Source organism: Nanorana parkeri, unplaced genomic scaffold (genome assembly GCF_000935625.1).
Source record: "Nanorana parkeri isolate BGI_ZX_2015 unplaced genomic scaffold, ASM93562v1 scaffold104, whole genome shotgun sequence".
In the NCBI taxonomy this organism is placed as follows: domain Eukaryota; kingdom Metazoa; phylum Chordata; class Amphibia; order Anura; family Dicroglossidae; genus Nanorana; species Nanorana parkeri.
In genome coordinates, this window is record NW_017306372.1 from 1876357 (window position 1) to 1895080 (window position 18724).

General features: G+C 42.0%; 1 protein-coding gene across 1 annotated transcript in view; it reads left to right on the top strand.

Annotated features, from left to right (window-relative positions):
* The first annotated feature begins 2830 nt into the window (after positions 1 to 2830).
* Positions 2831 to 18724, top strand: part of FREM3 (FRAS1 related extracellular matrix 3) — a 144366-nt gene continuing 128472 nt past the window's right edge. Inside the window, exons 1-2 of the mRNA XM_018552972.1 lie at positions 2831 to 2884; positions 2969 to 3143. Coding sequence (XP_018408474.1) covers positions 2831 to 2884; positions 2969 to 3143 — 229 coding nt within the window. The remainder of the gene's footprint in view (positions 2885 to 2968; positions 3144 to 18724) is intronic.

Genomic DNA, 18724 nt, shown 5'->3' on the forward strand with positions numbered 1-18724 from the left:
TACTGCTGATTCAACCTTGCGATAATCAGGGCAGGATAGGGCCGCCATACGCAAATCGTACGACGGTTCGTTAATCGGACGAAAAGTTTCGTCCGATGATCACAAGGTGTATGGGCAGCTCTATAGCCACAAGTCAGGGGGTGGGGTCAGCAACTCAATATTAATGACCATGGATGAGTGATGGACAGGTGTCTCATTTGGCTATATAGTGTATGACACTATGATGATACTCCCATCACAGGACCCAGACCTGTAGGGGTCCTTTATACAAGTGTGTGGTTTCCACACTTATTTTCTTTTGCAACTGAGAAGTCTGTTTTAATTATGATTTTAGAATAGATGTTAAACTATGTCAACCTTGTGCTAACTGCCAAACCTGAGTACTGGCAGTTGGTTCTCTGAACAACAAACAGCTAAAAACACCATCCATGCAATGAGTGACACACACGTGTACCAATCTCCAACTACATTGTGTAAACGTTCTTCATTGATGTGAAGCGTAGTGCAGCTTCCTTTGTTAACACACATTCTCTGGCTAGCAATTAACAGGGCCTGAGGCAGAAGTCTTGAAGGTAATAGCTGACTTTCTAGTGAGGGAAATGTCTATAGTGTGAAGAAAGAGGAAATTGAAGGTTTCACAAGGCAGCTGTGGTGTCTGCACAGAGGTTCACTGCAGTTCCAGGTGGAAGCCAGACGTTCTTTTCAATGAAGCTAAATACTTACTATACAGAGGTCCACAGGCTTTTCAATTTTCACAGCAATTTGTGAAAAGGTAAAGACTAGAACTTCACAGAAACAACATCTGCTTCTCCATGTCTATGGCTCTCTTTTAATAGAGTTTTCCAGATATTTCAGGTTTCTTTTAATCATTAGTATGTTAAATATTCCTCCAAGCAACAGACCTGTTTCACAGAAACCTTATGTGATTTTTTCATTAAAGAGTTGTCGAGAAGGTTTATTTATATTTCAGATATGTGATGGATAGCTGTGTGCCACTGTAGTAAGGGAAGGCTGGCTATATATAGCGGTTTTGGGAACTCCTAAAGAGAAGAAGCTTGTTGACAGCAGTATAATAGAAATCCAGGGCGAACAGGAACAGAATTATGAGCAACAGGGCAGGCACATAGGAAGGCAGTTACCAGGTGAGATCAGACAGGAGAATATCGCATTGCCAGTTCATGGCATCTGGAGTGTCTGGTCCCCACAGCTGATGAAGGTAGGGGTGGACTTCTGCTGTGAAAAAAGTCCCAGACAGACAGAAAGTACACAGCTGACTGACAGAGCAGATGGCGTCATAACCAAAAGCAACAGGATACACATACAGACAGGATCAGAAGCTCAACTTATAAGGTCAGATGACAGGAGCAGATTAAAATCTACAAAACAGAAGGACCTTAATCAAATGTGGAACATACTGAGTACAAGTATCGATATTTATCTTTCGGTACTCGCTGATACCGAGTACAGATACCGGTACTTCTGGTAGCATAGAGCCGACTTCCCGGGCAATCAGGAAGCCGGGTGGCGTGTCATTACCCGCCGTCCTGCTTCTTGATTGCCTGGGAAGCCGGCTCAATGCTGTTTGACCAGTTCCATTCTGATTGGCAGGGAAGCCAGCTTCCCAGCCAATTTGCACTGAGCCGGCCAAACAGCATGGAACAGGCTTCCTGGCCAGTCAAAAAGCTGGATGGCAAGTCATTACTTGGGGGTTTCCATTAATTACCCTATACTGTATAGACAAGGAATGGTGTGTTGAGGTTTTTTTTTTACTCATACAAATATTGTATGTGTAGCAGACAGAATTTTTTAGTTTTTCCTAAATTACAAAAATATATGCTAAGTAAACGTATATACTATAATGTGACACATTTAATGATGACAACTCTTTATTATAATAATAACAAAACTCAATTAAAAAAAAATATTCTACTTTAGTGCAAATGAAGCATTCAATCTACATTACATCCTAATGCAGATATAATGGCTGGAGGGAGTTAGGTGGTGGAATTCCATTATCAGATGGAACACTGAAGCAACAAAATATTGTTAAAGATACAAAGGTTTAGGATGTCTACAGGATAAAATAATTGTGGTGGGATTGTGTTACTCGGTACATTAAATCAGGTTCCTTTTCTTTATCAGACCTCCAAAACCAGCACTGTTGTAGCATGACCTGCATGTACTAACAATATGTACCCACGAAAGCTTACATGTAAATGTTTGTCATTTTTTATGAAATTGGGATGTACTTCTTTAAAGTGTTGAAAGAAGTGAAAATTGTTATGTCTTTTCGTGCCACAGGTATTTCTGGCATGTGGCATCACTGATGTATGTAAAAAAACATTTAGATAAGGGAAATAATGCTTCCTGACCACTTCCTCCCTGTGTGTTTTTTTCATGAAACAGTGTAACAGTCTCTTTACCCCTTTTAAAGTTCTTCTAAACAGGTAAATGGGGATAAGGTTTCCTATGACTACATAATGGCAGCATATCACAGGCCAAGTTAGGTTATGGAACTCTAGCGCCATCGCCATTTTTAAAATTCTTTTGTCCTGTACAATATAACAAGGGGCTACATTCTAATTATCCTGTGTAGATTTTTCTTTGTTATAATCTATGTGTCTTATGACCACAGGCATAAACTACAGACAGAAATGTTAAGTGACTCATCATCCATAAAACTTTGACTTTTTGACTTTAGATAAAAGCACAAAATTGGTGGAAGTAATTTTTTTTTACAAGTGTATAATCTGTTTCTTGAGGCTACAGTCATGGATAAAGTAACACCTGCAATCGGAAACAGAAGAAAGAAATAGAAACGTTTCATGACATGCAACTATCGAACTGTGTGAAACAAAGGGGGTTATCCACTTCGCTGCCGAAGGTAGCCGAGTGAATAATCGAGCCGAAGTGACGTGAGCCAAACGCTGTTCGGCTATTTACTTATGGATTTTACGGCTGATTTCAGCCGTACAACGGCTACAATCAGCCGTCCATCGGCTGCATGTTTGTTAATAATGAGAGAGCTGTTTGTTACACGAACCCTCCAGTCGCCTATGACTTGCTGTTGCCATGGGAACCTCGACAGCTGGATTGGTCTACCACCACGGCCGTGTCAACGGTGCCCGATCTCTTCCCTCGATGTAACGCTTTGTTGCATTTTGTCAGCCTGTCATTCCCAACGTGTTACCAATATCAATTGTAATTTTCATCCACAACTTTAAAATTGTTTCTATTGTTAATATCCAGCTGTTTACTTTTCACTGTTATGGTGGGCATGACGTCATTATGACATCAGTGAGTATCCTGATTGGTTGATTCCACTTATCTGCTGGTCTATATAATGTTATGTGATTTTGAGCACAATGTCAATGCTGAACCTGATGAAGGAAACCCTGCGCAGCCCCGAAAGAGCTTGTTCTGATGACATGACGCTCTAAATTACCTAGCACTTTGGACTACAATACTCTTGGTGTGCTGGTGACATCCATTTATCTATATTGTCTGGCGGCATCATCCGCAGTCACTACAAGCACACCCCCCCCCCTCATTTGATTGGGGTTTTCCGGTAAGGAGTGCGACAAGGCAACTTTACGTTTGTTCCTTGGTGCAGGCAACAAGCACATCTCTGCTTCAAACAATAATCATCCTGTACTTGCGTGGGTTTTCTCTGGATACTCCGGCTTGCTCCCACACTACAAAGACATGCTGGAAGGTTAACTGGCTCCTGTCTAGATTGGTCCTGTATGTATGAATGTGAGATAGAGACCTTCTATTGTAAGCTCCTTGAGGGAAGGGACTGATGGGAATGTGCAAGTATGGAAATCGCTGCCGAAATTGTCAGCTTTATAAATACCTGTAATAAATAAATACAAAACACACACTGTTCAAAAACTCCTCTCTCCAACCTTTAACGTGTTTCACTGTGTAGGCTTAACGATAGAGAATATTTAAGACTAAATTGTGAAGCGCGTTAGTGATTGAGGAAGGGAGTTTTTAGACTTATATTTTCCGGTAAAAGATCCTGTGGAGTGCAACATTATTGAACTCAGTTAATTTGCTGTTTCTTTTTTATTGTGAGCTCCAGTAATATCTTCAGATTGAAAGGATCAGTTAATCAACTGTTATTTTCTAGATGTTCAATGAATGGTCCATTACTGAGGGGAATATACTGTGTGTGATGGTAAGTATTTTCCTTAATCCAGAAGCAAAGAATTGAAAAAGATTTTACTTACTACTAAATGGCCCAAAATTGGTTACATTACTTTTTAAACTACAGCACAACAATAGACACAGATTAATCACTATCCAGATTACACATTTATCTCTGTGGTTCTTTTTTGAAGTTCTTCAAACCTGATTCTCACCATTCAGTGCAGTACAAGTAGCAGTCTAATGCAGGCATACTATTCTGCAATGGGAATCCCAGTCTTGTGGTTCCATGCAGGATTCTCTTTCAGATCCACTGTCATGGAGAGATTATACAACTGCAGAATTTGTTTTCAGCCAATGCCTTTATTGAAATCATATAAGAACTTTATTCTATGTATCATCAGATCGCTTGTAGTAAGATTTCCTTTATCTTGCACATTGCACTCTCTCCATGTACTTCTTGAATCTTCTGAAATTTCAAATTACTTAGACCTTGAACGCCTTTATTTTTGAAGGTATTCAAGACATGATGGGCCTCCATCTTGGAGCATGTATCACAGCAATGGATACACAGCTATGCCCCATGCCTTTAGGGAGGAATGGGCTATCTCCAGTACCTGTACTCAATTTATCCATTGCTATTATATGCTCCAAGATGGAGGCTCTCATAGATTACAGTTAGGACCACACTACACAGAAGAGCCTTGACGAAAAGTTGTTAAAATATTTCCTCTGTTTTTAACAAAAATTGCTAGACAGTGTATTTTTTTGGGAGAGGGCAGGCTATCTTGTAAGTGTGCTGAGAAATGTTTGTGTTTCTTCTGTCAACTATCCTAGACCTGTTTTTATACCAAAAGCACAAATGTATTAGTCCAATTATTTAACAGAATGCAAATAAAAAATATAAAGCAAAAGTATACACATACTAATAAAATACGCACAGAAAAGAACAGAAACACAGACAGAAAGAAAATAAACTAATGTACCCTAAATGCAACTCCCCCCCACCCGAGAAAAAAAAGCAAAAATATGCAGTTTCATGTGTGAAAATGAGACCTTCCACTTTGACCAAAAAATCCCTTATAGTAAAATGAATCACTCAACAGCAGCTGTGCAGGAAGTCTAAATATGACTGTACACTCCAAAAGGAACCGGAGTTGAAAACTATGGCCCAACTTTTTTTTCGCCATAGTTCTCTTTAGGATCACAGGAGGACATATACTAATATCCTTCTATGACCAAAAACTCAGCACATAGTGGGCAATTGTCCGCTGTATGCTGACAGGGCAGAGCAGCGCTGCAGCCAGGATGGATCCCGATAATATTGTCAGGATCTACCCCGCTGCCTGATTGACAGCTGGCTCCACCTCTCTAGAGCCAGCTGTGCCTGCCCCCTCCCCTGTCTGTCCCTCCAATGAGCGCCGGAACAGAGAGGGGAAGGGAGAATTCCTGCGGGGACCCATGACAGTCACTACTCTCTGCAGGGAGTAGACAGTGAGCGATCAACGATAACATGGTAATTCATGGTGGGACAGCTGCAGTGTCCCACAATGACTCTGAGTATTGGGAAGAGTATATTTTACTCTCCTAATACTTGCCCTTTAATTGCGTCATAGCAGTACTCTTGAAAAATCACCTTTTGTCTTGAATTACTCCTGAAAAAAAATGGAGAGGGGAGGGGGGAATCCCTGTGGGGATCGGTGACTGATAGTCCCCACTCTAAGCATGGAGAAGATCGGAAACTGAGCGATCAGCTGTATGTGATCGGTCAATACTCGATCAATAGGGCCAATCGGTGACAGCTCCATTGTTACACTTCAGCTCTAATTATAGGGATGAGTGTATTTCCCCATAATTCTCCTTTAAACCTGGTGCACTTTGCAATGTAACCAGACTGGTCTGACACACCTCTCCTCCTCTCTACAATATACACATGGACACATATGATGTGGGGTGTGGATATTACTAAGCACTGCCAGCACAGAACACTGCAGTGTGAGGGCTGGAAGCAGCATTTTCAACTAATTTTTAACCACTTCTGTACTGCCATAAAAAAAATGGAGGGGAGGTGGATGTGTATTTCTCTAGCGCTGTTTTAAATGTAAGTTTTAAAGAAAGTAAAGAAAGCAAACCCATAAGTAATGAAATACCACCATGAGAACACTCTAGCTCAAAAAAATCATAGAAAACTATTTGGATACAGTGTTGCTAACTGTGAGTCATACTATCATAGTGCTAATAACTGAAAAAATGGCCTGGTCACAAATTATAACATTTGGGGTTACAGGACTATAAGGATCTAAAACATTGTGAGACTTCAGACGAGCTTTAACATAATTCCCATTTAGCATGCGCTGAGTAATAACTGGAAACAGTCTTTGTGAATATATTAAATATATACTGTATATTAAATATTCCAGTCTGCTTGTACATTTAGCTGGCCTAAATCAGAAATCTTAGAATGTGTCACCAGTTAAGAACTAACTCATATTTGTATAAAAACCACATCCTGTGTTGTATAAATAGGCAATATATTGCAGTAGTATTTGTGTACATTGATAAAAAATCTCTATAGTTACAAAACCACATATCCGGAAGCGGCAAAAAAATCAAACATTCTGTAATATTTCAAGTAATGCATGGGCCTCAAGGAAAAAATATATGTTAACCAAATAAATGAGTTAACGCTCAGCATTTTATATTTTTACATTTTTATAAATAACCTATTGTTCTTAAAGTGATGGTCCAACTTTTTCTGGATAGAGTAGAGATTAGAACCACTGACATTGTCTACACTAGTAGATCTGCACTGCTGGGGAGATTTCCCCTTGCTTCATTTAGCAAGTCAGGGGTAATAAACTAGAATAATAGCACCAGATATGTTTGTTAAAAGCACAAGTAAATCTGTGTATACCCTTTATTGAACCTAAAGTGTATATTTGTAAACCCTAATAATAAACTATCATCTGCTCCACCAGGTGAAAATAAAGGAAAAAAACCTAAAAAATGAAAACTAATGCAACCACCACATCTAATGAGTGGTAAGCTGCACTATATTAAAGTTTTGTTCCTAAGTCTAGATACACTTTAGGTGCACACTGTGTGCCTATGTTGACATACCTATTAACAAACGGCTAAGTACAGTACAACTGATTAAAGTTACCTATAACCGTTGTATCTGAACAATTACTACGCAAATGAACAACACTCTGACTTTGTATAAGTACAAAATGAACAGAACTGAAAAGTACTAACCACTGGGATGTTGATTTACCAAGTAGGAAAATCATCACGTGACTCCTACTACAGTGTGTTGATAAATAAAACACTAAGGATACATTAATTCCCCATTTAATTGGAGGCACAACAAGGTAGAAAAATCCAAGCAACAGCACTTTCAACTTTTGCATGTCAGCTTATATACAGATGAGCAAGTAAATGAAAATCCTTTTCACCAGAGATTCTCAGAGTGAAGTCCATCACCTGCTTCAGCTTGAAAATATTTGATACTCCTGATGTATTAGTGAACTGTTAAGAAGTGGCCCAAGGCATTGCCTACTAGTTCACTATTGGAAAAAGCAAGCAGAAAGATAAGCTCTCTTCCACTAGACATATAAGAAACTGTGCGGCTTCTTACTGCAAGGGACAAAAGAGAACTTTTATATGCTTGTTGACCAAGGTTTGCTTTGAAGGACCCATGGCATGTGAGGCCAACACCCTCGGAAGGTGACATAGGCTCTGAGGTGCGGAGTCTAAGCACCAGCTCCTAGTGCTAGAAATGGGTTTCATTGCTTGCTGGTATTAGGTCACAGTCCTCAGAAGCCTAACTGCATGGATTCAGGCACATCCATAAGCGTTGAGGAAGCAGTAGTCTTGTCACTGGTGATTGAAAGGCATGGAAATCCTGAGGGATGATGAGTAGCCATCTTCTTTTTTCTCTGCTCTCTAAGGCGACGGGCCAGCTTGTCTTTAAGTGGTTCCTAAATGCCAAGACAGAACTGGTGCTTCAGTGGAACATTGTTTTATTTAGAATTGATGCTCCACCTGCGGAAATCAGAAATTGATTCTTTAACAGGCCTTCCCCTCTGGCAGAGGTTCATCAGAGCGGACTCTGCAGTGGCAGTGTGGGTCATCATACAGTTCAGCCGGCGCGTTGAACAAAGCAGAAATACCTTCACTGAACCTCTTGGATAGACATTGTCAACACAGCAATTTGTTTGCACAAGCCGGTTGCATGGCTTTGTCTTGACGTGGGCTTACCCGAGGCATGGAGTCTAAGCACCAGCCGGTTTTCACCAAAGCTCCTATTGGACGAGATGGGTTTTGCTGCTTGCTGGTAGCAGGTTGCAATCCTCAGGATCACCCTGCCAATGGATGAGCAAGGGCAGGAAACCTTCAATGTGGAGACAGTAGACCACAGTGAGGTCAAGATCAGGCAAGGGTCCCAACAGGTGATAATCAGAGAATGATCAGGCAGTCCAGGTCAGCAGCCATTAGACAGGAGACAAGACAGGAGATGAGAACGTAGTGGGATCCAGGCAGGGGTCGAGTCAGACAGCTAACAGGGAATATTCCGGCAGTCCAGGTCGGCAATAACAAGTTGCTAGGCAAGGCAGTAAATGAGAGCGTAGTTGGGTCCAGGCAGAGGACAGGGCAGGCGGCAAGCAGGGATTGGTCAGGCGGTCCAGGTCAGCAAACAGGAACAACTTCAATATTATAGTTATTTGCATGAACAAGGTAGCTGGTTTGAACACCAGCCACTTCCAAAGCTGGGGCTTAAATACTCCCTTTAATCAGAGAAGACACACGCAGCATCACTTCAGGGAGCTCTGGATGCTCTTGCATTGATTCTTTGGCTACTATTAGCAATACTGGCCTGGATTTTGTCAGAGCCATAAGAAGTACTTGCAGGGCTCCATTGAGTACCAATGGAGGTACTGGCAGGTCTTCTGGAAGTCCAAGTTCTGTAAATCCCAGAAGGGACTCTAAAAGTACCATAGCATGGACATTAGCTGACTGTACTTGATCTGACAATTTTTGAAAGAGTGGCTGACAATTGTAAAGAGTATGGGCAATTTGAAGCTCCTCCCAACACAGTCAGTAAATGCATTTTCCTACCCAACAGCTTGTATGGAGTGAGTGTCAAAAAACATGAAAGCAGTGAAGCTTGGACTGTAAGACTGTAAGATATATCATAATCTCTGCCATATGGTATACTAAGTATGCTGGTCCTAACCAGGATTTCTCCCCATGCTTTCCCTAATCCTCTCCCCAAATATTCTAAAGCTGGCCATACACGGCCACCTCAGCAAGAATCCGTCTCAACAAACGTCATTTAAAAAAATAGAAGAAGCCCGGTGGAAAATTGTCAGCTGGTAGGGCTTTAGCCCTGTGGACTAAATGAGTCAAATCTAGCCACTTATAGCAAGCTTAAGACATTGGCTAAATTCACGAGATGCAATAGGTTTTAAATGTAAAGCTAAAAATGTTTTTTTAAAGGCGCAAGAGGCCCACTAGAGTAACATTTGCCCTGGACACACTCATCTCTTTAAACAAACCTCAGTGACCGGAGTACCTGCTTACTTAATGTGTTGAGAATCTTTACACAATACATTGTGTGAATATTCACTTCAGTTATCCAATTATGTGAAAAGCGAATTTACTTATTTCACATTCACATCATTGGATAATTGAAGTGAATATTCACACAATTTATTGTGTGAAGATTCTCAACTCCTTTAGTAAAGCTACCCATCAACCCTGCTAACGCATCTAGACATAATTCAATGGATCATATCAGGGGCGTAACTCGAAATCACAGGACCCCATAGCTAAAATTTGTATGGGGCCCTGTGATTTCTAGTTATGCCCCCTGCATAGCCCACCTGATATACCAAACAGCCCACCTGAGAGTGACCCTGCACAGCCCGCCATAGACTCTCTATGGCGGGCTGTGCAGAGTCTCAGGTGGGCTGCACACCTCTTACCTGTCAGCGCAGTCCGCCTCCGTGGTTGCCGGGCCCCGCCTCCTCTTCTGTCCTCGGGCCACGCCTCCTCTTTCATCGTCGGGCCCTGTCCTGTCCTCTCCTCTATCGATGGGCCCCACCTCCTCTGACATCACTGGCCACTCCTGCTCTAAGGTCGCCGGGCCGGGCCCCGCCTCCTCCTGCACTGCAAACGCCGGGTCCAGTCCCTTCTGCAGCAGCTGCTGACTTTCACTGACACAGCTCAGCAGCGGATGTGAGGAAGAACGCGCTGCTGAACACATCACTGACAGATTGTCAGTGATCTAACAGTGGCGCGTTCCTCTTGACAGCCAGCACCCTGATATGCCATAGCAACTTGCCTGGGTCGCTATGGCGATTGTTGCGCCACTGGATCATATTCTGTCATTGAACCCAGGGCCTGCGTCCTATCTGTATTTCTTGTTTGTTTGTTTTTTTGCAGAAAAAACATATACCACCTGGCTGTGCAGAGTTCATGGAGTGCATTTCTTTATATAGTAATATTAAATTCTTGAAATTGATAGATATCTTGTAACTTCGAAGCCTAAACTCCATAAAAATGCAGTTGGTGCCTTTCTTTAATGTCCGTATTTCATTTCTCTCCCTAACTGTTTTATTTCATCCAGTTTTCTACATCATTAATTTTATATTTTCCTGCATGTTGTTCTTCAAAGCTGAAAAGCTATGCCTTAAGCAAAGTAGGGTCACCACTCTGTGAAAATGTACTCATTTTTATTAATCAGTACCTTTACTAATATATTCTGATGTCGGAAGTCAAACTGAATGATTGCTTACAGTTAGAAATAAATCTCTAGTTTGATGTAGCATATCAGTAGACTACGCTCCAAGCCACTCACCTTGTATTACATACCTACAAACTATTTGCTATGTAGCTTTCAAGGTTCCCATGGAAATTTCATCTCTACAGAAAAACTTTATGCAACACTGAAGTTACTAACAAAACTGATATACTTAACAATGGCTGACACTTTGACAAAACTCTTTAAAACGGTTATAAGTATGGAAAGTAGTTCACAATGCATGCCTCCTTAGTGTTGGGTATACAGAAGTTCTGTTACACAAACACCTTGTTGGTCTGTAAGTGCATCACAATTATAGATTAGGCAACCTAACATCTGACTCACTGTAGTACGAGCAGTGGATAAGGCAGGAGGTATCAGAAATAGAATTTATAAGCACACAACGGGCATAAAAAATTCAGTTTTGCATGTCAAGTATTGCAATGCTCCACAAACTAAAGTCTGCTAGCTGTGTATAAGGATTTACAATTGGCCAAAAGGTTTAAAGAATGCATTACATGTCTCTACTATGAATGAGTGCTAAATCCTTGTTTTTTGGTTTGTAATGTGATTAATGATAAGGGAATATCATCTGCATTAACATGTTGTTTGTCCCATTTATATAGCTGTACTATTTCACTGGTTCCTAGATCCTACTCTATGAAGAATATATTCTGTCTGCTCTGTAAACCAGGAATTCTGGACACACAGTGGCTTCAATCAATGGTTGCATGTTGCTGACTGCTAAAATGAGGAATACATTTCTTCATTTCTAAATTTGTAATGAAGATCCCCATGAAAATGTTGTATCTCTACAGAAAAACTTTATGCAACACTGAAGTTACTTACCAAACTCATAGACTTAAGGCTGGGTTCACACCTGGGCGTTTCGCGTTTTTTCGTTCAGTGAAACGTGCGTTTCACTGGCGGTATGATTTTTTGTTTGTTTTGTTCCTTTATTTTCTCTATTTTAATAAAGGAACAAAAGACACAGCGGGGATCGCGGACAAGGTAAGACCTGTATGCTGTATTCCCGAGTGTGGCTCGGGGTTACCGCTTTGTTAACCCCGATAGACACTCGGGAATACCAATGGCAATACGCGGCAAAACGCCCCAAAGAAGCTCCTGTACTTCTTTGGGTGTAGGGTGTTTTGCTGCGCGTTCCTACGAGCTGTAAAACGCCCAGGTGGGAACCATGCCCATAGGCAATCATTGGTTTTCACATGTTGAGCATTTTACAGTGTGTATGAACGCGCTGTAAAACGCCCAGGTGTGAACCAGGCCTAACTGCTGATGAAAACTCTTAAACTGTTACACAGTATGCAAACATAGTTCAAAATACACATCTCTTTAGCATTGGGTATATTGAAAAGAGCAAAGTAAGTCTGAAAAAGTGCTTGCAGTAGGAAACACAAATCATCTGAAACTGAGACTATGACCCTCAATACCAAAACTTGTGAAAAACTTTTTTTTAAATAATAAACACGTCAGCCATGCTTTATGTAATATTTTTCATGAAGAAGAAAGACAAAGCATGTAGAAAAATGGATTGCAAAGTAATAACAGGTAATAGTTGATTATTATGAAGACCATATCAGCTTCTCTTGTGTTTTTAGACATGCTGCTGAGGGATAATAGTGTATTTTTCTACAGGTACAACTGCATTCTCCCCCTCCCCTCCATAGTCTCATTAGACATGAACAAACTAAACCACCTGAACTCAGAAAGTACCAAGATATCCATGCTATACACAGAGGGCCCTTTACTAGTTCCCAGGCTGCTGAATTGCAAATATTCAACATCCTAAATAGAAGTCTTTGGGTTTCCTCAGTGCAGAGGAAGAAGATTTCAGCTGGAGCCACTGAAGATCCATGTGGGCTAAGGTTGTCTGACTCAGGTACGTATGCATGAGGGGAAAAGGAGGGGGAGTTAGTTTAGAGGGAGAGGGGATAACTGTATTATCTGTGAAAGTACACTTATCCTTTAAGGCTTTGTTACACACATGCAACACACATCTGCAATTCTTTATGATGCTTTGGATCATGATTCATGTTATAACACGTGTTCTGGTGTTAAAGGAGAACTGCCTATCTAGAGGCAGAGCCAGCTGTACCCGCCCCCTCCCCCGTCCGTTCCGCCAGTCAGCGCTGGCAGATCGGAGCGGGGAGAGGGGAATCCAGCCCCTCCCCCTGTCACGGCAGAGAGCCGTGACAGGATCGAGAGGTGAGCGAACCCGGTATGTGTTCGCTCACCTCCCGATCTACTGAGCCGACCTGTGACAGTCTCATTGTCACAGGTCGGCTAGAACTATGAGGTGAGTGGAAATCACTCATCTCATAGTTCTCCTTTAAAGGAGAATTATAAGGCGAGTGGAAATCACTCAGCCTCATAGTTTTAGCCGACCTGTGACAATGAAACAGGTCAGCTCAATAGATCGGAAAGCGAGCGAACACATACCGTCGCTTTCTCACTTCTCGATCCTGTCCTTGCAGAGAGCCGTGACTCACGGCTCCCTACAGGGATTTCCCCCTCCCCTGTCCGATCCTCCAGCGCTGACTGGCGGAACGGACGGGGGAGGGGACGGGTACAGCTGGCTCTGCCTCTAGATAGGCAGAGTCATCTGTCACTAACGCAGCTGGGTGGATCCAGACAGTAATGTCGGGACCCGTCCTGGCTGCGACGTCTCAGTATAACGCGAGCTGTAGCTCGCAGTATACTGAGCTTTGGGTGACGGGAGGACACTAGTTTGTGTCCTCCCATTACCCTTAGGAGATCTATGGGGAAAAGCCCTGACCCCATAGTTCTCCTTTAATGAACAGTAGTCCAAATGACTGAATTTTCTAGAACACTTTTTTCTATGTATATGAAGGCAATTGAATTACAAGCAAAAATGATATAATTATAGAAAGACATTCATTCGACTGGTATTCCAGAGCCATGTAAATGGTGCGGCTCATCTGCCAGACTCACGTGCAGCCGTAGACAAATAATGCTATGGACAATTAAGCACTGCACCAACTATGCTACGGTATTGGTACAGTTATGGAGATATGTGTTCTGGATGCTTATTCTGCACATCTGTTTTTGAATTGTTACTGTGACAACCATATACAGTAAGGAACCATAGACAAAGAGAGAGTTGCATGCATCCTTCTTTAGAAGAGCACTCTCCAAATTTTGTAGATCCAGCAAAATTCCTTTTCCATTCTTAAAGTAAAGACGACACTCCCTGGTGTAACTGTCCCTAACTAGCCTGATCTAGGGTGATTTTTAACCACTTGAAGACCAGGGTGGTAAACCCCCTTCCTGGCCAGGCCATTTTTCAGTATTCAGCGCTGCGATACTTTGACTGACATTTTTTCAGTCATGCAATGCTGTACTGAAATTAATTTTATATAATTTTTTGGGGACAGATAGAGCTTTCTTTTGGTGGTATTTAATCACCACAGTGGTTTTTATTTTTTACTATATAACAAAAAAGTACCGTAAATTTTGAAAAAAAACCCTGTTTTATCACCCCTAACACTGTAATTAAATAGTCCCAAAATATTTAGGCTAAAATGAATTGTACCCAACTGCATTTCATAACAGCAGTTTCCATACTATAATTTCTCAGTGCTCAAAATGTCAGATATAGCAAAATAGAATGTAAATAACATATTTTTATAAGAAGGTTATATTACTTAAACAGCAGTTGCACTTCGACAATAGTGTCAGGATGTATTTGTTTCATGTTTCTAGAATAACCCACATAAAGTTTCAAGTGGAATGCAGGCTAGAGGAATCTTGTTTCCCTTATGCTTGATAGCACTTTTAGGCCAAGAACAAAACATTCGTCTCAAGAAACTCATTCTTCTTACAACTTTACAGAGATTGGCATTGAGTGCGCAGATAATGTTTTTACTGATGGTTATCCCATAAATACCCTAGAATTCCAAGCCACCAGTACCAAACTAGATCATATATGTCAAAATAAACTGCAAGCCAAGCAAACCAAACCTACAATGTGAGCTCCTTTCCTGGCTCTGCAACTTCCCCCCACCAGTCATCTTGTGGGGGAGGATAGGGTGTATTACAGTGTACAATCCCATCATCAGCTCAATAGCAGGATAAACTCCTCTGCACATGCAAGATTGCCAAGATCTGGAACTTGGGAAAGAAGACCAGGTCAAAATGTTGGTGGCAATGACGGAGTGACGCGGGAAAGTGCTGCGATTGCAGTGCTAGAGGAGGCGATTTGGCAGGAAAATCTGCCATAATGCACAAATATGCTGTGCATTCTTCTTTAAAAAAACTTGAGTGGGTAGTTTTTAGCATAGTTTTGCTTAGAAGGGCTAGAAGCCCTTGCTACACTTGTCCTTTAAACATGGTTTCCAAAGGTTCCTAGCTGTTTCCAATACATGTGCAACAAATGTGAACAGATCATACATATCTTAGAAATTACAGAACCAAGTAAAAACCATTGAAGCTTGGGTTCTGTAAGTGTTCTGCAAGTGTCCTGCACTCCACTGGAGCCATGTACATCTGCTTATTTTACCTTCTCTTTTAAATTCCGTCCTAAACATGCCAGTGCTGTATAAGTGTATAGGGAGATGTGCACGTGAAGATGTTAGCTCTGGAGAAGGAATTTAAGGTTATCTTGGATTAAAGTGACACTAAAATCAGGAGTTAAATCTCAAAGATTTATTCAAGTACATTAACTATTAACAAAAATGTATCATATTTATGTATCACTCAGCTGTAGATCCTCAAATCATCTCTGAATTCATGCTGACACTGTCCTTCCTTCTGGAGGGTGGCTACTTCTGTTCCCCATGCTCCAAGCTCGCTCCCATTATGGACTACAGTCTCATGAGGTTTATAAAACTCACATCCCTTGACAGAGAGAAAGCCTTCAATACTGTAGAATGGCTCTACTTGTGGGAGGTTCTTAAGAAGATGGGTTTTCCTTTGCAATTTGTTAAGTGGCTAAAGTGGAGGGAGCACTACTACGGGTTCTCACAGAGTTTTCTACAGTCTCTGGTCTGGCACAAACCACTTCTGTTCCTGGTAGACTCAGGTGCTCAGAGTACACAGTTCAGCAATTTGCAGTGGCAATGGGTGAACTTTTTCACTTATTTAGGTATCATTGTCTCGGGTAATCCTAGTGATTTTCTATGGCTAAATGTTTTACCTGTTTTGCAAGAGGCGAAATTGAAACTCAAGCCATGGAGCAATCTTCCGTTATCTCTACTGGGTCACATTAACTTGCTTAAAAAGAAAACTTTGCCACAATTTACTTACCTCTTTTGCAATTCCCCGGCTTGGATACCCACACCCTTCTTTAAACAAATGAAACCAGGCCTTCACCTTCTTTCTGTGGGCTAACCTGGCCTCTAGATACAAACTGTCTACACTTACTGGACCCACTTTACAAGAGGGTCTGGCAATGCCTGACTTTTATAAGTATTTTCTAGCTACCCAACTAGTTACCTACTATTGGTGGCGTAATCCTAATTGTGCGAATACTTCAGTGTTGTTGAAGGCAGTCATCCTTGACTCACTTAAGGCACTTCAGTGTCTGCTGTTTCGCGGATCTAGTGCCCCATATCCTCTTACCACTCTTATGCTTACTACCCTCACAGTCTGGAGAGTTGGCAATGGATGGACCCCCCAGCCACCTGGCACTTATTCCCCAGATGTCCCACTACCCCACAAATCCATCCCTTCCTTGCTTCTACACTTTACCTGACCCACAGGGCCACCGAGGCCTGGCCTCAGGGTGACCGGAAGTAGAGGGGCGGCACAGTCGATACTGTTCCCAGAGGTGTGGAATTCCTATCGCCCGATGCCAAGGATATGCAGTTCCGGGCGCCGGGCTGGTAGATTTTTTTCTACATTTAGCCCTGCTTCGGGCAAGCAGGGCTAAATGTAGAGCAGGGAAACTGCATATCGTTTTGTACAAGTGATCTCGGTGATGTAATAAGCCTGCTGGACTGTCCCCCCGCCAGCCCCCTTGGTCCGCCCCTCTCTCCCAGCTGGCCGCCTTTGTTCTGGGGAACCCAGGACCATGGCAATGTAGTTCAGGATGGAGAGCGTGGAGCAGAGCGGAGAACGTCCGTTCTCCACCCTGCTCTGTGTGAAAACACTGAGATGGGAATGCTGTGCTCGCAGCCTTCCCATCTCAGCTGTCACAGGAGAGCCGGCACAGTGCTGTGCTCAAACTCCTGTATTGGAGGTGACAGGTTCAATAACGAGAACCTGTCACCTCCAAATGCTATCACACATATTAAATAAGTAAAAAATAATAATTAAAATTAAAAAATTAAAAAGTGGCAAAAATAATAAAATAAAAAAACTATAAAAAAATTAAAGATAATAAGATAAAAACATTTTAAAAAGTGAAAAAATAAATAAAAGTTTAAAAAATAAAAAAGTGATAAAAAAGTAAAAAAAATTAAAACCAAACCATGCTGCCCCTGCCATCTGGTTGTCATTCTCCATTGGGGTGGCGGTTTGGCAGGGAGGGGGGCACATTGAGGAACCTGGCCTTGGGGCAGCAGGGAGAGTAAATCCAGCTCTGACTAAGACCCTTTCTCATTTTGTGAAGGAGCGATTCTTGCTGTCCTTTTCTGCTCTTCGAAGTAGTTACTCAGTGCCTATTACCCATTACTACAGATATCTGCAGCATGCTCATGCCTTTGATGCCCAATTCCTGCAGCGGTCAGTGGAGCTGCACTGTACCTCACTTGAAAGCTTACAATCACGCTCACTTCTTAAACCTACTTCCACTTTTTACCACTTTGCCCTCTTGATTACTATCTCGGAACTTACCCCTCTACATGCAAAGTGGTGACTGGACATACCGGAACTTGACGATGAGCTTTGGAAGGAAGTTTGGAACTTACCTTTTAGGCAATTGATTGCTGTTCGGGATAAACTAATTCAATTTAAACTGCTACATCTGGCATATTTTACGCCCTCACTTCACAAACTTAACCCAGCGATTTCTTCGGCATGTTGGTGTTGAGGGTTTACTGGAGGTGACATTTTTCATATACTGTATATCGGACCTGTCCTAAAATCATACCTTATTGGAGTGCAGTGGTGGATTAGGTTTCCTCTATTACATCTATCCATGTTCCAATGCTTTCTATGATCTGTTTATGGGATTTGGTAGAGAATCTGGCACCCACGACAGCTGACAGGACCTTGTTGGGTCTCCTTGTCTTTTACGCTCAAAAGGGTATTGTGATGAGCTGGAAGAAATCAGATGCGCCCTCTCTACTATTTTGGAGACAATTGGTTAACTCCAATTCGCCATTATATCAGGATACCTATCAAAATATGGGCAGTGCAGCTAAATTCCTTATTGTATGGTTGAATCAGCCCTCTACTGCTACTGATGTCTTAACTTGATGTCCTGTGTATGACTAAGTCCTACTTTAGGCTAGAGTTCTTGTGGAATGCAGCCTAATTATGGGTGATCCGCTTACTAGTTTGGCTACTTCGCCCTAACGACTGGCTACCCTCTTCCCCTCCCTTCCCCCCTGCTTGTTCCTACCCCCTTCCCTTCCATTTTCTATTTTCTCCCTATCCTTGTCTCCGTCCCTTTCTCTTTCCTTTCTTCCCCCTCTACTGCCATTCCTTCCCTCCTTATCTTTCTCCTTTTTTGCTCCTCTCAGGGACACTCGTTTATGTTTCTTTTGGGTGTGTTTTCTAAGTGTTTTGCTTCGTTTGCCATCACCATTTCACCTAGGTGGACATGTGAGCTGATTCTCCCCACGC